At 33.2% G+C, this 20,560-nt stretch overlaps 2 protein-coding genes across 5 annotated transcripts; one reads left to right on the top strand and one right to left on the bottom strand.

Moving 5' to 3' along the window:
- Nucleotides 1-20: 20 nt before the first annotated feature.
- LOC144843541 (mitochondrial chaperone BCS1-like) lies at nt 21-5,890 on the bottom strand. Of its 4 annotated transcripts, none has more exons than XM_078700347.1 (8): nt 5,859-5,890; nt 4,704-5,103; nt 2,657-2,796; nt 1,831-2,025; nt 1,558-1,621; nt 1,038-1,207; nt 546-663; nt 21-276 (listed from the first exon to the last, which is right to left on the bottom strand). In XM_078700347.1, exons 2-8 carry the CDS (start codon nt 5,021-5,023, stop codon nt 21-23), a joined length of 1,263 nt encoding a protein of 420 aa, XP_078556473.1. In that variant the 5' UTR covers nt 5,024-5,103; nt 5,859-5,890. The 4 variants fall into 4 exon arrangements, with proteins under 4 accessions (XP_078556473.1, XP_078556471.1, XP_078556474.1 ...); XM_078700345.1 differs by lacking the exon at nt 5,859-5,890 and adding an exon at nt 5,573-5,604; XM_078700348.1 differs by lacking the exon at nt 5,859-5,890 and adding an exon at nt 5,584-5,603.
- Nucleotides 5,722-20,014, top strand: LOC144843538 (calpain-5-like). Its single transcript, XM_078700341.1, has 13 exons — nt 5,722-5,832; nt 12,316-12,497; nt 13,160-13,291; nt 13,571-13,779; nt 14,167-14,359; nt 14,984-15,180; nt 15,498-15,575; nt 15,954-16,131; nt 16,733-16,846; nt 17,152-17,348; nt 18,000-18,118; nt 18,564-18,700; nt 19,018-20,014. Exons 2-13 carry the CDS (start codon nt 12,321-12,323, stop codon nt 19,198-19,200), a joined length of 1,914 nt encoding a protein of 637 aa, XP_078556467.1. The 5' UTR covers nt 5,722-5,832; nt 12,316-12,320; the 3' UTR covers nt 19,201-20,014.
- The last annotated feature ends 546 nt before the right edge of the window (nt 20,015-20,560 follow it).

Below are 20,560 nucleotides of genomic sequence, written 5' to 3'. Positions count from 1 at the left end.
TGCCTAGTGATAGTAAACAATCATAATGTCCAGATCTTCGCAATGTTTTCTAATACCGCTAGTCCATCATTTTTATGAAACATAAAAAAGCCTTGCACAGAGGCTACACTAACGTTCTTGTTTTCTTTGATTACAAGATTTGCGAATTCATTTGCTTTTTCTGGGCCGAGTTCTGGATAAAATCTTTGATACATCTGTTTAAGCTGATAAGGAGTTGCATGGCCTATTAACTGTTTGACATCAACACGCCCTGGACGTATAAGCGCTGGATCCAATCTATAAAAGACAAGAAGTATGATACTAAGTAATATGTACTCACTGTACTGCCAACTTTTTCAGTGCGAGCATCTCCATGGTGCGAGACAGTAAATTGAAAATGTATATAGCACCCTCTATGTTGTAATAACTCAATATAATCGCAAAATATGCTCTCTATGTTTGCTTATTGAAATGACTCTTTTGCCATATACCAGTTTATTTTTCTTGTTAAAAAGATACACACAAACTTGCAATCTCTGGGTTAATAGCTGAATAACGTAGAATACCTGTCAATATAATTTGTCGTCATAAATACAATGCGAGCCTCTGTAGATGCCACACCGTCCAGTGTGTTGAGTAATCCACTAAAAGTGACACGCCCTAGGCCTTGATACTTGCCTGCAACTAAAATACAATTAGTATAGGTATTAAGAAAGCGACTCTTCTCCATTAGGAGCTGCACAAGAACATGAATGTACTTGTGCTGGGTGGAGGTGGGCCGACATTCAAAGTTTTCTTACCACCCTAAAACTTATTTTAAGGTATTTCATCAACCCAAATTTAAACATTTAGCACCCGCCCAAGAAACAGCTGGTTTATAAGTAGTGTTATTTTTTCCCACCTACCCATGGCACCCATACTTTATTTTCTAGCTACTGTACATCCCCAAAAGAAATCTCAAACAGCATATAGTCATAAAAAAGACACCCACGATCTCTCTCTAACCAGAGTGGCAGCACCTGCGAAAAAGATGTCTTCCAATTAATTTAGATACCTACTTTCTTCTGATTCTTCTCTGGTAATAAATGCAGCGTCTACATCCTCCAGTAGAATGATGCTCTGCTGTGGAGCAACGTTTAATAGGTGGTTGAGCCTGTCATCTGTCAGACTTCTATCACTCAGGTTCAGAACACAGATGCTGTATTGGAGTTCTCCTGCCAGTGCCATTCTAGGATGAAGTAGATGAAATCATTTAGGGCTAACAGTGTGGACACCAATGGAAGGAAAGTGAAGCAGAGGCAGACAAAGAAAGCGTTGGAGAGATGAACTCCAACAGTATTGGAGCAGTACCAATTGGTACAGGAAGACAAAAGACAGATGGTATTGGAGATGCTGAGGCCTTCATCCAGCAGTGGATGGATAATGGCTGATGATGATGAAATGTGTCAGATTTACACTTATGGTTAGTATTGCAGTACGTCTTAATTTTTAATGTACAGTACTCCTGACTAAACAATTTCTAATACACAAAAAGTGATGTAGTTGATAATGGTAATTCGATAAAATTTGTTAATGTACATGAAACTGCTCTTTCCACATCCTGGTGGTCCATGTAGTAAATATCCACGTCTGTAGGGAATCCCTGTGATAAAAGAAAAAAAATTTATATAATTAATTAATAACAGTACTAAAAAAAACATATGGTATACTATACTATAATGCAGTCCTCCTGGTCGCACAATCACCAACTTTTCCAAATTGTTGGATACTCCTCTAATGAGATAAAAATTGTATTTGCACCAGCTTGTTATTTGGTACAGTATTAACTTATAATCCTATAGGATTATTTACCTCTATCCGAGTACCATTTTGGATTATTGTTGAACTCCTTAACATCATCTATTAGCAAATTGGATATGCCTTCATTTAATATGACGGAGTCAATTGGTCGTCTTCTCCTAGGATAACCAAACTGCCTCCACTCGGACCCCATTGCCGTGTACATAATTGTCTTGCCTTCCTGTTGTTCCAATGCCATCTCTCTTGCTAATATTAATAAACCACAAAGTTAGCATTAACATTAAAACAAGTGTATAGTCAGTGGGGCATAACGGCTATGAGCGCTCAATGGCTAACCCCAGGGGCCCCAGAGCTTATGGGAGCCCCTGAGCAGTGCCCAGGGGAAAAAACAGGCATTAAAATACGTCAAAAAAGGCTAAAAATGCCTGGTTCCTAAACCCGCGCCTTAGGCCTCTGTGTTACGCCATTGTGTATAGTGAAGGTATTATCAAGTAATGCATTACTTTATCATTGATTAATTAAAATTGTTCTGCTTTAAAGAACTCAAACTTCAAAACTGTAATGTTCCACTTGAACAATTTCAATGTCCCAATATAAATATATAGGCCTAAACTCTGTCTACATTATCAACAACAAAAGTGTGATGTGCCCAAATATGGTAGTGATATACCCAAATATTCATTCATTTTATTTTTATTTCAGAAATGCATGTCCATAGTTACAAAATCAATTGCATAAATAAGTTTAAATATATAAATAGTAGTGGTATGACATCATCATGTCCATATATGGGCACATCACATTTTTTTTTGTCCCATAAAGTTTGATAGTGTAGACAGAGCTTTAGTAAAAATATATAAATCTAAGCTAGTTCAACCTTTGTTGAGGATTTCAAAGAACATGGCTCTGTTTCTTCCAAGTGCAGTCAAGGTCACGGTTTCAAACGGTATTCCAGAGTGAAGGTCCATCATTTGTTTTTCCCGATTTCGCTCAACTCGAATCCAACTATTTTTGTAGCTTCAAAATAAACGTAAATATGTATTAGTGAAAATCCTTATAATTTTTTTTATCATTTCAGCCAAGTTTATTACTTGGTAACAGGGATGGATACAGAGCGCTTCACCTTGACACTACTTTTTGATATCAGTGTTTTTGACAGACTATTAATATAGTCATGTTAGCGCTCCCACCTGTTAAAAAAATCCTGGATATCCACCTGCCTCTAGCTAGTTTTCATTCTTTAATTAGGTGATCATTTAGAATAAAATGATCACCTATTGTTATTGTATAAAATCTTTATTATTATTTTTTTTTTTATTATTTTTTTTCTTTTTATTGTTTCTGTACACTATTTTGTGTAACAATTATCTAAAAAAGTTTAATGTCAATGATTACAAAAATTTCAGAATATCTTTCAAATAATACAACTTAATCCTAATAAGCTTTCCAGCGTGATCACTCATCCGTGACGACATTTATACGCCATTTTGCGAAATCACATTATCAATCATATCTCCATAATTCATTATCACATATTAATGAAATTCACTACACGTAAACTTCAGATCAAGGGTAAAAATATTAGCAAATAAAAACGCACGCGCACGTAGGTTCATGCGCGTGATATCGCGCGTTAAAAATTTAAAACGCTCAAAATTAAGTTTTGATCAATTTAGAGCATGAATTAGGCCATTTGCGTGTTTCAAAAAATTACTGCGCAAAAATGCGTTTTTGCGCGCGCGATACTTAAAAAGCGTAACAAATATGAATTTTTTTTACAAATCTCATTCTACTCACCATCCTTAGTACATTCACCAAATTTGAGTCAGTTCCGACTTAAAATAACGCTATATGAGCACGTTAAAAATGACAAAATGCGCACATTTATTTTACAAAAGTTCTGAAAATGGTGAAAAATAGGTCTTTTTTAAAATGAAAATAATTCTTCAGAATGCAAGATGACCCCCGATTTTTTAAACTTATTCTGGAAGCCATTGAGTTGTAGATATGAATTCATGTACACATTTTACGTACAAAATGTTTTGACGTCATCAAATGGCCACTTGAATTTAAAAATTAGGATTTGTTATCTTTTTGTGTAGATTATCACATTCAACAGAGCGCATCTTGGTTATGTGTGCTCGAATTTCGCACAACTTTCAGTATGTGCTTGCTTAATTAATTATCTTTATCATGAGTTGACACTATCTTCATTTTAATGACGTCATCACGCGTAAAAACTTGAATAACGTAGGCCGTGTAATTTCACCTTCGCAGTAAATTTGAATATCTTACAGCTCTTCAGAATTGAAGGTTACCTTGATGATTATAATTTATTATGAAAGCTGATGAAATGTAGATATTAATTCATATAAAAATTAAGCCTATCGGATGTTGTAACGTTAACATATGGCCAGTTGAAGTGAAAAAGTAGTTTTTTCATATTTTTCGTCAAAGTTATACACAATTCAAAGAGCGCGCACAGCGCTTCTACGTGCCAAATTTTTTTCCAAATCTTATATTTTTTTGCTCAATTAATTATCTTTCGAAATTGTCATCTTAAAGTTTAGTTTGATAACGTCATCATGCCAAAAAATTAGAACATGTGTGTCCCGTAATTTCACCTATGCTACACTGTATATAGATATACAGTATATACTGTACATATTGTATATGGCATATAGGCACAACTCAGCACTATAAGCATATAATAGGATGGCATACATCAACATTTTCCGATCGTATGTTAACGTACGTGCATGTTTAAAAAAAAATTAATTTCAGTAAAATGATAAAAATGATCACCTATAATTCGTCAAAGTGACGAATTAAATTCTAGTTTTGTAATGGCTATTGGATGTGAAAAAAGAAAAATCATGTTTATACAGTTGAACATAACATTATGTCTTCTTAAAATAATTTACCTAAAAAAGTGATTTCCTGGACTCGGTACAAAAGCAAATTTTGTGTCAATTTTGCCACTTTGGCTTTGCTGAAACGTGGTTTCCACGCTCAAGTGCTGCGTTTTGTTTGCGTGTGCCGTTATCCACTGAAGCAACCAGTAATAACTCTTGTCTCTACTCGGCACTTCTAAGGTCATCATAAAGTTTCTACGAAAGGCTATCATTCCATACTGCGAGCCTTTCTTTGCTAAGGCTAATAGAGAGCCTAGCCCAACTAGGCCAAATCCAGCACCAAAGTATGGGTTATCACCTAGTGATGATATTATATCTTTTATTGTCATCTTTATTTGAATATTGCTTTATTGATAATAAAATTCCAATATCATCTAATTTGCATATTGGATTTGTCTGTAGATTGTATCTGGAAGATAAAACAAGAATATTAAATTTGATTTGATTGATTAATATATTAATTAACAATAAATTTTAATAAATAATATTAATTATTCTATTTAGTATTACTAAATTAAATTTTATCTGATCTGTATAATCTATTAGGCCTATTTATTTATTTATTATTAATGCAAGTTTGTTGTTGACAGACTTGATAGGCTTAGGAATACTACTTTACCACAATTTACTTTTACTCTATGGCCTAGACATCTACTGCTTGATAGGTCTGGCCTTCTTGCCTGGCCCTCCTAGGACTAGCTAGAGTAGTCTATACTATAGGCCTAGGCCTAGGCTAGTCTAATATGAGTGGACTATAAATTCATTAAATGCTATAAAATACATTTTATACACAACTCATTTTGAACGAATGTACTAGACGTATTGTGCATAATTTAAAAACAAAAAAAAACAATGAATTGAATACTAAAACTATTTACTAATCTACCACTTTTGTTCATGCAATTTTATCATGGGCGCAGACATCTTTGAAATGATTACTAATTCAACCAATCAAATACGTCCTTCTATCGCGGTTCAGGAAAGAAGGGCGTTGTTTGTTGTGTGTTGATTTGCCGCAGAGATTATTTTGAGTTCGCGCGGGGCTTGAGTGTGTTTCTGTCATTTTCAGGATTAAATCCACTGTTTTATCGCATATTTCTCTATTCTCAAGTTTTCTGCCGTATCATACTTGATATTTGTAAGTATTCTGAAAGTATTGTTTACGTTTATATAATATTTCAATGACTTTGAATGCTATCAAAACGTGGAGATTGTTAGGCCCTGAACTAACCCGACGATATTGAAAATGGTTTGTTGTTTACCTGCTGACTGAGGTTGGTTGGGGGCGTCGGACGTAGTCATGGATCATCAAAGGGAAGGATGCCAAGCCTACTTGTTATTGATTACTTTGTGGTGAATGGAAAATAGCTATTAATTTTACGGTAGTTAAGTACTTTTGTTAGCATTCTGTAATTATTAAGCCTAGCCGGGTTAAAGGATTTTAAGAAATCACATTTTGGCCTAAGCATGTACAATAATTCTCATTAATTTTTACTATGCAGACTGCTGTAAAGTGTGGAAATATATGGACATGGCCTAAAATATTATTTATTGTACACAATACAACAGAGAAACAAATAATAAAATGATTAGAATCAACCAACTTTAATATTTTATTAGTATATAGTGCAACTATCATCATGGTTCATCAATGGATATATTTTGGTACAATAAAACAAATCATTTTGTGTCGATTTCATTATCAATCTTTTGTGTATGGCCTATTAATGCGTGTGTCTGTAGATAGGGCAATACCACGTTATTATATTATTGTGAACTTTATAGCTATTCATTTTTTCAATTTTTGTTGATTTCATTTGACTTTTCCTGCTAATGATATTAAATTACTTATACTTTGTTATTTTTGTCTTTTTTTTCACTTTTGTCTTCTTTTTCCTGTAGGTATTGAATTACTTTAAACTTTTATTATTTTAAAGATAAAAAATGTTTGGAATGCTATTCTTTCAATTGGCTATTCATGATTCTGACATTTCACTTAATTAAATAATTTATGATACTGTAGGCTTGTCAGGTGGTTTAGTGTCTGTGTGTTTAGATTTTAATATACTGATATTACTGTTTTTCTACTTTAACTGTTGTTTATTTTAGTATTAATTAGGCCATGGTTTAATTAATGAATATTAAAAAGTATCTTTTCATTATATTATAAACTTGTTTACTGTAGGTACAGTACAGGGTATAAAATAGTAATTGATTGAGTAAAGTAGCTAAGTGGATAAATCTCTTTGAAGTGATTGATAGGCTTTAGACAAATTTAACATCCAGTTATTTTTGCTTTAGACTATGTACACTGTAGTACAGTACATTCAATTTTCCTAGAACTGCCCACAAAAATGAAAAGGTGTTAAGCATGGTAAAATCATGGAACTATAAATTATAGCTCTGTGGTAAAATCACAAAATAAGCTACATTTAATTAGGCCTATGCACAGACCATGGAGAAATTAGACTAATTTATAATTTTAGCTCCATGCACAGACAAATGCAGTTAAACAACCAATCTTGCACTTCTCTCAACGATTTTCACTCTAATTTAAATTTCCATAAAACCCACCAACTATAGGCCTATGTGCACCTTTCAGTGAGCAAAATTAAAATATACAAGAGTAGGCCTACTTTTATTTCTTAAGTTACAATCTATAAGGTAATTCCAATGTAATATTTTTAGCGGTCGTCATGGATAAAAAAAAAACATAATTTCTCCAGTTTGTAATGTGTTTTTGAAGAATGTATGTTGTGGGTGTGCGTGTTTGGATCGAGGCTTAAGTAAACTATTTATATTAGAGATATAATATAATACAGTATCTGAAGTGGATGTGCTTCTATTACTCATAATACAAACGCTGTCCTTGTACATGTGTGACCTTGTGAATTCAAGCATGACCATAGGTATAATACTATGGGGGTGGTATTGAGCTTTATTTTTACAAACAGATCTACTGTCTTGATGACAATGCTTTCTTTGTTATTATTACAAGCAGATGATTTGATTGACAATAAATAACTGTTTCCATTGTTACTGTACTTGACTTGCATTTAGTTGACAATAGCTGGAGCAAAAGAAATTGCTGGCAAAATTTATGAAAGCCGTGGTAAAAATGTTCTAGTGAAATGTGGGTCCTTGCTTCAAATCCGGAGTGTCACAACTCTGGGATGCTAAATGCACAAAGCGCCATGAGCTCCACATGGGTGGGGGACACCGGCGCTACAAGTTTTCATTTATTATTATTATGTGACTACCATTCTAAAGCTCTGTCTACACTATCAAACTTTTTGTGACACAAAAATGGGATGTGTCCATATATGGACATGATGATTATGATGTCAATCATATCACTACCATATTTGAGCATATCACTACCATGTTTGGGCACATCACACTTTTGTTGTCACATTAAGTTTGATCGTGTAGACAGAGCTTTATGTCTCACATTAGAGTACAGTATTTTGGTACGTTAATTTTGTTAGTGATGAGAGTGTGCTGTACTACTGTACAGTTGTTTGTGAAGCCGGGGCCCCTAATTTTAATTTAATTATTGAAATAAGTAAAATAGTATTGTATTAAAACACAGTTTTTTCTTTCAATTTATTTTTTTTTAATGATACTATACTGTACATATACTGCACTCACTTACTGTAAATGCACAGTTTAGCAATTCCCTGCAAACTGTATTACTGAACTAGAAATCGGACAATAACCATCCGGACCTGTATACTGTACATACAGTACATTTATTTATTGAAGCCTCAATTTAGTATGTTTGTAGCACTACAGTTATACTACTGATTGCTTGTAATGTTGTACAGTACTCACTACTGTATTAAAAAAAAACAAAATTATAATATTCTTTTGTGTATAAATATAGTAAAGTGGTATCTTGCTAAAACGACCCATATTGCTCAGCCATTAGCTTTGATTATATTTCTAAAAATAAACAGAGATAATTACATGATTATTGCTAGTTTACAATGTTTCTGCAGCAGGGATATATGACTGCTGCTCAAATAAGGTTGTGAATAAATTTACTCTATTTCTTTAGTAGCAGAGACATACAGTGAAATAAAATTCTTATTTTTTATTAACTGTATATCCTGTGGTATAATCCCACCTACCTAGAACACAAAATTGGGCCAACTTTGGGGAGTGGGACTACTGTATACCTGAGGAGACCCTGTTTCAGGAAAAAATGATTGGTAAGTATTTCTTGTAAAAACACATCTGGCTAGAGAGAGGCCTACTCTACATCCAGACCAAAGGTCAATATTCTGGGACTATACCCGGGGATAGTAGGGGGTGGGATTAGACCTGAAGTCGGATTATACCCAAGGATATATGGTATTCATTAAATATTGCATCTGTATTCTGAAAACAACAATATGCAAATGGCATAGTTTTTAACCATTAATAGAACAGTTTGCTACTGTATACACTGTATAACTTTTAAAAGCTGAGATGAATTATAGTCTATCAGCGAGTTACATTGTTTTGCATTCAAAGGGAAAAAACACTGGCCATTTAAACTTGTGACACACATCGATGGAAAGCGCTTGTCTGAACCTATCAGTTGCATTGAATGTACTACTGAAACCCATCAGAATCAGAGGTACTTCATCAGTTAATATCACTGTTATTTAATGACACTGAGGTATACTGTAAAAGAGTTGATTGATCACACAAACACACCCTGGACATAGACTAAGATTTTATTCATATCAGCTTAGAAGTTCATAGAAGAAGAGTTAAATCTATAGTTTGTGTAAACACCAGATACTGCACTAGTGTTTGGTTTAATTGTTTGAAATTGATTTCACCAGATATCTGGCTACGGTAGTATGATGCGCTATTTAGTGAATAACAAAAGAATAATAAATTGAAACAAATTACAATGGTACACATTATAAATTAACTTTTCATGTTTGCTTTCTCATTGATTTCATTGCTATTTGAACAGATGCCCTTCCACAACTAAATCAAGGTGTTTTTAACTTATAAATGCTTTTAAATTTGATAATTTTTTCAGTCAGTGGAAATTGATTAAGATAAGTAACTCATAAATCCCATGTGCTTCTGTAGTGTGTCATGGACATACTTTACTTTATAATTATGGGTGTAAACTCCAAGGCTACAAAATGGATGGGTGGAAATTAATATCAATAGAACCCCTCCTTTGGACATCCCTATTAAAAAGGCTACATCCCTATTAAGGCTTTCCTGTGAAACTAACGAGGTGAATATCTTTAAAGATGTATTGTTCCCCAAAATCATGAAAAATAAAGATTTTTAAAATCGAACTTTGAATAGGCCATTTTGCAGTTTTAATGAAGTTGTTCACTTCCATAAGAAAAAAAAACGGGGGAAAAAAATTATTTCACCTATAAAATCAGATAAAACAATTTTGTTCAGACCCAATTTTTTGTGAGAGTGAATAACTATTATGTGACATTAAAATAACATATTCAACAACAAAATTTAAAAAAATATTTTTTTAGGGGGACAATATATCTTTAACCAGAGAGGTATAAAATAAATTGAATAATAATTTATTTTTCAATTCAATTTTTTTTATTTCAGAATATTCATATAAAAAAAATGTACAAACAGAAAAAGGAAAAAGAAAATTTGAAAACTGTAATCTTAAATAGGATATTTCTCCATTGACAGTAACACCCTATAAGGGGATTCCCCTATTAATGGGACACTTTTATGGATCCCGTAGGTGTTCCCTTAATAATCCTAAACTGTAGTTACCAGTAAATGCACACATATAATAGGAACCTTTACAAAGTAAGATTATGCCTAGACCCACCATATAACATCCAATTGAAATGGTAGCCCAATTTTACTACCAAGCGGTATGAGCTACAGTAAAACTAAACTAGATTTAACGCTTGCAAAATAAAATTATAGACAAATTGCACAAACTTAAAGGTGACTCCGCCCCCTGTGCAACTACTGTAGTATTATTTTAGTCTTTACATATAAAAATTTGAATGAGCCTTTCATTGCTTTTGTATGTCAGTTTCTGCACTGTAGATAGGAATTTGTTCTGTATTGTATCATAACTGTACAATGTATGGAATTTCCAGTTCTATACAATTCAAAATAAAAGGAAGATTAGTTAACTTTAGGTGATCTCATTGAAAATGCAACCCACAATACCATCAGTAAATTCTCCTACCAAGAATCCCAGGACACCAGAATGTGTTGGGGTATTAAAGTCAAAATTAAAGTTCTGTAGATGTCCCTGGATTAACTCCATATCTTTGGTATCTTTATTTCATTCAAAAAATACAATTTGCAATCAATGTAGCAGCATGTTTTTTCCCTTTGAATGTCAAATGTTAAACACAATCACCTTATATTAATAACACCTTATATTAATAACAACAAATAAAGTAATTATTGTATTTTTTATGGAGAACAATTATTTATTTTATAAAATATTAGGTCATGGCTACTGTTACTAACAATATAATTGGCGCAATGTTTTGTAACTTACTAAACATATATATACAAAAGACATTTTTTGTCCTTGTTTAATATTTAAAGAAAATGAAATATTTTGAATATTATAATTGTTTAATTGATTATCTTTGTTTGCAGTCACTGCCTTTGGTTGGACTTTGATCTTATTACCTATGAATGATTGCATGTAGACAAAGCTAACATAATTATTTAAAGTATCATTTACTGTAAAGGTTTTTATGCATAAAATTTACACCAGCTGAAATTATAATTACTAAAGATAAGTTGTTGTTTTACCTTTTAAAAAAAAGTCCCTACTGTACAGTATGTAAAAGATCAAAGAAATAAAATCTTACATACAGTATCAAATGCTCATATTTTGTATTTATTAATATTAGTAAATGAAATCATTAGGAAATCCTGAAATTTGATAATATTGACACATTATTAAAATGTAATTTAAAATTCTATGAAGAATCTGAAAAAATAATCATGGAATTGTCGTCCACTTCCTTATCCCACACTTAATTAAGTCTAAATGCCAATTTACACAGATCAACGGAAAATCGCATAGCTTGTCCCACATGCTGTAGAATCTGTATCTACAGTCAGGCCTTGTCTTTTGAAAATCATAGGTGTGCTACAAATTGCACTCCTCAATACATTCAGGGGTGTTGTATGTGTGCTGTTTGTATTTTCGTGTGTAGAAGGCGTGTTGTAAATCGCACTCCTTAAGGGCAGTTTAGGAGTGTGTTAGGTGAGTGATCTCACTCACTCGCCTTAAAAAACAAGGCCTGTACAGTATCCTCCGTGTTGTGTGTAAATGGTCATAAGGAATAACATAGATTCTATATTTTTATTACCATATACCGCTCTTCGATTGGCCTTAATAAAGATTAATACTTATACTAAATTCCTTATCCTATATACAGTACTGTACTTAATTAAGTCAAACAAAGACTGCATAACAGTACATTATTTACTATAAAGTTACAAAGAGTTACCTAGTGCTAAATATACAGTACAAATACAGTATATTTAACCTGTTTTATACTACTGTTTATGAATTGGTAATTTGTTCTTGATTATTCAATATGACAATATAATTAAATGGTTTTTTTCTTTTTTTTTAAAGATAAAATGGGAGGACTTTTTGGAACTCCTCCGACTCGTTTCGGTAACCAGAATTACGAGGATATATGCAAGGCTGCAAAAGCAAGTGGAGCACTCTGGGAAGATCCTTTGTTTCCGGCAGAGAGCAAATCGCTGTTTCACACCAGGAGCGCTCCGGGACAACTTGTATGGAAGAGACCAAAGGTACAGTAGTATTCCAGATGGAAGGAAGTGAACAAACTCCATCCATATAGGAGTACCTATTATCTATACTGTATACAGTAAACTGTAGTTTTACAGTAGTTTTTGTAACTGCAGTGCTATGTGAACTGTATTACTATACACCAGGGTATTGTGCCATCAGATAATTTCCTACTTTAGGGACCCAAAAATGTCCCTTTAATGGGGGTGTCCCCTGAATAGGGGTGGTTGGCCGTAAACATATACTTCCCCATGTTTCTCAGGAAAATGTCCCTTTGATAGGTGTCCCCTAGAGATGTTCCACTGTTCTATACACATGCTGGTCACACTAAAGTTGAAGGTTTGATGACCATGTGCCTAGAACACACACCATACTCAACCTATTAAAGGGACACATTTGGGACCAAAACAGGTGTCCCTCTGTAGTGTTAAAACATACAGTATACGGTTTCTTGTTTCTGTGACGAAAAAGTGTCACTTTAATAGTAGTGTACCCTAAATAGGGGTGTCCCAAACAGGGGTTCTATGGTAGCTAGATTTAAACATCATCCCTAGTAGTAAAGTAGTCAAGCAGTCTAGTTAACAATTTGTGGTACAGTAAAGAATAGTTTTGAAAGCCCTTGTAGAATATACAATTTCGGCAACTCACATTTTATATTTTTTAGGATATTTGTGAGGATCCTAAGTTACTTGTTGAGGGCGCCGATAGCGGTGATGTGACTCAGGGTCAGCTTGGCAACTGTTGGTTTGTAGCAGCGTCATCTAGTCTTGCTCAACAGGAAGAAATATTTGAAAAGGTTTGTCAAAAAAATTTAATTTAAATCTACAGTACAGAGTTGGCATTTATCAATATTTGCTTATATTTTTGCTTAAGCTGAATATTTAAGAAGTGCTTAAGCAAATAAGTAATAAATAACTGATTATTTATCAAACCGTCTTAGCAGAAAAATTGGGCAGGCAGGGTTTTATTCATCTTAAATGAAAAAGACAAAGTTAAGCAAATATTTTTGCTTAGATATATTAATAAATCTCACTTAAGCAAAATCAATCATTTAAGGCAAATCGATTTACTACAGGTGATCCCGAAAATCCAGGATCAGGAATGGGACAAAGAGAATCCGGATAATTATTGCGGAGTATTCAGATTCCGATTCTGGCGTTTTGGAGCCTGGGTTGAAGTTGTGATCGATGATCGCCTGCCAACAGTTAATGGAGAGCTTATTTATATACATTCACAGTCCAAAAATGAATTCTGGTCTGCCCTGCTTGAGAAAGCCTATGCCAAGTGAGTTTCTTTTGTATTTGTACAGTATGTAGTGTGAAATTGGAGAGAGTTAGAGCCTAGCATTCTCTTTTTATTGTATTATTTATGCTTAATCATAGACCTAACCTTAAAGATTGTTCAGTCAACCCTAATAATACAGGACACCCTTTACCTGGACTAATATAGCTGGTTTTCTAGAAACGCTAGTATTCCAAATGTGTTTTTCATGATAAAAACTAATTTGGCACCTATTAAACCTAAAGAAAAGTCTGGTTTTTTTTCCGGAGAGTTTCTGGTATATTCCTGTATAATAGTCTTATTATGAAAATTGTTATCTTTATGGGGTCACTTTTTGGGACATGAAAACTGTTGATAAAAAATAAAGAAAAATTGTTTTGTAACTTTTAGGCTAAGTGGATGTTATGAGAACCTAGATGGAGGCAATACTGCAGATGCCTTAACAGATTTCACTGCTGGCGTCGCCCAGACAATTGAACTCACAGACCCCAAGCTACAGGAGGGAGAACAAGAGAAGGAGGACCTGTGGGCTGAACTCCGCAAAGCCCACCATCGCAACTTCTTAATGAGCTGCTCAATTAAGGTAGTATAATATATTTTTCGCCAAGTCTTACAAACATCTAGTTAAAGGTATTAAGTTAAGACCACCTACACCTTCTGGCTATCTGGAGGTACAGTGGAAAACCAATGGAGGTGTGGATAGTGGTTTGCTGTAGTGTTTATAAACATTATCCTGTATTTGCTATTGTGTATGTTGCCTTCAGTGCATGCTATGTATTGCTTGTTCAGCAAAAAAGGTCCCAGTCAGTCACAGTAAAACTTGCTCCTTTGAGATACCCCTATATTAAAGGAACACACTTATTTAAAGGGGACACTTTCCCATTCAACCAACATACATGATTATCCTATAGTCCAAGAACAAAAACTGTTCTGATTTCTTTCGTTTTATCCACGAAAAATGTATGTTTATCTATTTATCGTCGATCGTTATCGCCCTAGTGTAAATGGGCCTTTAAGGTGTCCTTTAAATAAAGGTTCCAGCTCAAGCTTGGGCTATAACTTTGGGCTAGAGCAAAAGCAGTAAGATGACTGACTACCTTCTAATTCTATGGTTTGTGGTTCTAATCCTTAAACATCAATTCCACTTCCATGTGTCTGTAAATTGTTATACTATGCAGTATTGTAATTCTTAATTTTGAATCTTCAGATCAAATCAGCTGATGAAATGGAGGCAAAAACCGAAGTAGGATTGGTCAAAGGTCATGCGTATGGTATCACAGGGGTCAAAGATGTCAAACTGAGTAAACATGGAGTGCTAAGCTTATTCAACCGTGAAAAGGTCAAGTTGGTTCGTCTACGTAACCCCTGGGGCGAGAAAGAATGGAATGGCCCATGGAGTGATGGGTAATTATACAGTATTTTTGATAGTCGTGAAGTTTAAAAATACGATTTATGATTTGTACTAACTACATACATATTTAAACATGAAGGCTTCCTCTTATTTGTGGCATATTTATTAGTATTTATACTCATAGAGCTTTATTGCTATTTACTTAGCAATTTGTTTGCTTTCTAAAGTTATTTTAATTTTTATAATGTACGTACTGCACCTATGAACAATCATTGATTGGATATATGGCACATTAGAAATGCTTTTATTATTATTGTTATTTTTATTGTTACTGTTACTGTTATTGTTATTGTATTTTTTTTATCAACAGCTCTGATGAATGGAAAAAAGTAAGCGAAAGCAAAAGAAAGGAAATGGGTGTAACCGTAAAAGATGATGGAGAATTTTGGTAAGAAAATATATTTAAACAAAAAAAATGTTAATAGTTTTAATTAAACAAAGTTTAGGAGCTCTATAATACTAACTTAAGCTACAATGCTTTCCTTTAATTCCCAATGTCCAGGTTCAATCCTGACCTTTGACCAGGTGTTCTTTTTTATCTTCAACACTGACCTAGTCAATACTCCACTCCCTCAAATTAGACTTGATTTATAAGCAAGATTTAGTTATTCGTCATATGAGTTAATTTGTTATGTACCATATTTGTTCGAATAATTTCACCACTTTGAATAAACTACCCCTCCCCATTGAACATCATTTGGAACAAACGCCCTCCTCAAAATGTTTTTTTTTTTAATTCATTATGAAAATCAAATTTATTTATTAGGATGCCGTATGATCTCTTTTTGAAAAATTTTACGAACCTGGTCATCTGTCGCATGCCCAACAAGAAGTACCTGACCTTGCACCGTACGTGGCATGAGAAGACGATACATGCTGATTGGAAAGGGCCGTCAGCAGGCGGTTGCGTCAATAACAAGGAAACATTCCTTAAAAATCCTCAGGTATAAAATTCTGAGAAGTGAATCTTTTTTTTTTTCATTTCATTTATTTTGTCTCGCATATAAAAAAAAATAACAAACAATAGAGAGAGACAGGATTCCCAAAGGCGAACTAAATCAAGCTATCAAGTGGGTCTCCAAAGCAAAAAACATAATCATCCAACAATAAAATACAAAATTACAACATTTAATTCTTCTGCTGTTTCCACAGTTTTTGCTCAAATTGTATCATTTTTGTGAGTCGTTTAAATCTTTAAAAAATATTGGGAGCTAGGCTTGTGTAGCCATTCGCAAAAATGACAAGGCAATGAATAATAATTGTCTATTGTCATGTTGGTGTCAATTTGTGGCGTCAGGCATTTGTATTAGAGAGAAATGATTATTTGAATTAAAACTATGTTATGTTATTATGGATATTATTTCTTGATATTATTTTTTTAAATTATGAGACAAACTACTGTATGTGATTATTGTTTGCAGAAAATTGTCATAAGATTCTAATAAATTAATTTTTTTTCAAATAAGTTCTTTGAGCAGTTTGTCTCCCACTTAAGTATATCAAAGTATTGATTGATACAGCTAATAATAATTTATTTATTTTTAGTTTTTGGTTACCATTGACGATGATGAGGATGATGTCATGCTTCAGCTGACACAGCCAGATGTGAGGGCAGACCAGCAACAAGCTAACCTAACTGTTGGGTTTCATGTTATGAAGGTAATATCTTAAAGCTATGTCTACACTATCAAACTTTATGTGACAAAAAAGTGTGATCATATATGGACATGATGATGTCATATCACTACCATATTTGGGTATATCACTACCATATTTGGGCACATCAAACATTTTTCAAAGTAGTTTGATAGTGTAGACAGAGCTTAACAACAAGTAATTAATAGCTAAATATATATATTTTTAAAAAACTAATATACAAATTCACGAATTCCAAGTCCAATATTCATGGTATTATTTCTACTACAGCAGAATATAAATTGTTTAAAAAAAATTATTTTGATTAGGTTGAAGCAAATCGCAAATATTTGCTCAGGAGTGTTAAACCCAAGGCCTTCACATCAACATTCATTAATTCAAGGAGCGTTTTTGAGAAACAGACTTTGAAGAGAGGGCGCTACATCGTAGTACCATCAACGTTCGGCCCTAACGAAGAAAGTAGATTCATGATGAGGTTCTTCTGTGATGGTGGATCTCAATTCAAGTGGGTATTATTTCCAGTTATTTCATAAGATATTGTGCTTAATAATAATAATAATATAGTGTTCCTGTTGAATTGGTCTAATGAGGGCACAAAAAGAAGTACTGTATCACGGCGGCCTCCATGTAAACAGTGTGGTTGTGCCTCGCCCTTAAGTTTCAAGTTGTTAAAGATTTATTTATAAATTGTAGATTCGTAATTGTTTTCTATTGAGCCACAAAACTTTGTGAATCAACAACTACGACGACGACATAGTTAAGTAGTAGTCTTTCGTTAGGGCAGTTAATAGTACACATGTTAAGAGGATTAAATAGTATTAAAATACAAGTTTATCCTGTTTGTTTTGTACCATACTTGCGATTGATTCCGTTAATGGCTCTCTATAGTTTTAGAAATTTACGAACACTACAAATAATTATGTCAATCTTATATAGCGCCTAATGCTCACAGCTTCTAAGCGCTTCGCAATATTTCCTGGTCATTGAATCAAACACGAATTATTCAGCTAGTAATAAGCGCAGTGGAGGTCCAGTGTACACATCTGGCTTGTGTGAACTTAAAAGATCCCACTATGGCAAGTCTTCAATAAAGTTCTAAATGTGTATACTTATATTGAATTAGATAATATTTAATTGATTATTTATTTGTTTATAGGCAAATTGAGAAGTCTGTTCCATCCAAGAGTTCGAACCCTCTCAAGAAGTACCCATGCGCAGTGACATCTGTGCAAGTCCTGTCTGCCAGTAATCTAGAGAAACAAGATCTAAAAGGAGGTAAATACAATAAATATGCTTAATTTTGAGATAGAGGAAACAATGCAAAATGGTTGTGTACATAACCATCTATGTTTACTCACCCTAGCTTTCTCAGGTTTCAATTATTTTTTATTATTTCGTGGTTAGAATGCGGTGTTAGTTCCGTGATATGTACTTCATATGTGGAATAAATATACGTATACATGGTTGTTTATTGTTGTACCCAAAGATTTCTCTAGTTGTATATAGGATGGGGTTTGTTGCTCTGTCTAGTTTGACAAGAAAAAGTGTGATGTGCCCAAATATGGCAGTGATATGATGTCATCATGTATATGGGCACATCACATTTTTTTGTCACATAAAGTTTGGTAGTGTAGACAGAGCTTTACACTTAATTACTGTAGTATCCTATTTTTATCTTACGAATTTAGAAATTCTCTTTATTATCTTCTGTTTTGTATAGGTGCTGACCCATATGTGTACATTAACTGTGAAGGTCATAAGGTCAGATCAGAGATTAAGAAGGATAGCCTGAACCCTGAGTGGGATTTCAGCGCCATTTTCTACCGTGTCAACGTTAACAAGCCAATCATTGTCGAGGTAAGGATATAATTTCTATTCACTATTTTTTTACACACTCCTCATAAATAAAATAAAATAACCTAAGTAATTATGTGTAAATGTTTTTATCTTCCATGAAGTCTAATCCATAAGATAAAAACAATACTGGTGTGACAAATAAAGCCTTATTTATTCACTTCACAAAGATTGATAAATGCCAGCCTGTTTGTGGACCCAGGGATGCTTTTATCATTTGTTTTTTTATCTGGTTGCAACAATGGTAGACACGTTGGTTAGATAAACTTATAATATTTTAAGAGTCTTCAAAAAATACATAAAGAAACATTTTTTTTTAGATTTGGAATCATAACCTCGTGAAGGACACATTCATGGGTCAGGCCATCTTTATGGCACAGTCCGGCGGAGAAGCCAAGCACCATGTTGCACCACTTAAAGACCGCGGCAGAAAAGGCCAAGATCCGAAACAGGGCAACGTCAGTGTGGTCATCACAACGAAAGAGTCTTTAGAAGATTTGTAAAATGGGAATGTAATCCTTACATGAGCATTTTGATTCTGAATTATGTATTTAGCAAATGACCAAAAAAAGTCGTGAAAATTGATTTTTTACTTTGTGTTTCTTTGATGTAACAATAGTATTCTATGAGGGGTACCTGGTGCCATTTTATATTTTACCATGGCGAATTTATTTTGGATTTCTTTCCCATTAGATGGAAAATGAGGAGTTACTATAAGTTCTCTGTTTTCTCAGATTGCTATAGTATAAGTATAAGTAATTTTAAATTTTATTTGTAAGACAATGGCGTTAGTTTTTCATAAATTTATTCATATGTGTATATAAAGGAATGTTTAGGTTCGGATCAAAAGTCTTTTTAATTTTTATCTTTTTACATGTATATAATGATAAGTTTTCAAATTTTACATTATAAAAATGTTTTACTGACACTTCGGAGAGGAAATTGAGTTAGAGATCATTTAAAAATGATTCTACTGCAGTTACTGCAGTAACTACATATTATGTTTTAATGAAGAATTTGTTAAGGCTATAAACATTGTGTATGATTACCCATACTTACTAAATAATTACAAAACAGGTTAAAGAGTAAACAACATTTACTTACTGCAGTAACTGCAGTAGAATCATAACATGTTTTTCATTTTGCAGACCTAAATCATGCTTGTTCCGTGCTCAACATTTACCCCACCAGTCTTTAAATTTTTAAAATTTATTGTTATTAATTTAAATGATTGTATTTTCATATTATGAACATTAACAAGCTAGCAAATTATAGTGTTAAATTGCGAACATATGTAATGTTATTGATCGTAGCTCAGTAATAGTACCCCTTTCATACTGCCTAGCGAAACTCCAAACACACCGTGCGGACACACGTCATGCAAAATACCGGTGTTGTCGCCCTGGTGGGTGTAAACAGTTTTTGTTAGACGATGTGAAAAGTGTATGAATGATCTTAAAAATAAACACTATCTATGACTCGAACATGCGACTTCTTGCAAATAGGCCAAGCGACCTACTACTATCTTTTTATCTATTTATTTTCTAATCCTAAATAATAATAATACAGTATTTATTAAATATATAAATTAACATTTTGTAACTACTTTTGAATAATAAGCAATTTACTAATTATTTATTTTTGTTATTAATATTTAATTAAAAATCTACTCTGTTTTAATCAATGCACAATAGAACCCATAAAAGACTAACCCCAATTTTACTACGACTATTCAGTTTTACGACTATTCAATTTTATGAACTTAATGATTTATGCCTTGTATGTGTATGTTATTGTAGTATTTTTCTTTAAAACAATATTTTTGGGGTACTTTTTTCTCCATATTTGGACGGTAACCTCATT

Source organism: Antedon bifida, chromosome 5 (genome assembly GCF_963402885.1).
Source record: "Antedon bifida chromosome 5, ecAntBifi1.1, whole genome shotgun sequence".
In the NCBI taxonomy this organism is placed as follows: Eukaryota; Metazoa; Echinodermata; class Crinoidea; order Comatulida; family Antedonidae; genus Antedon; species Antedon bifida.
This window is presented reverse-complemented; position numbering and strand designations above follow the sequence as displayed.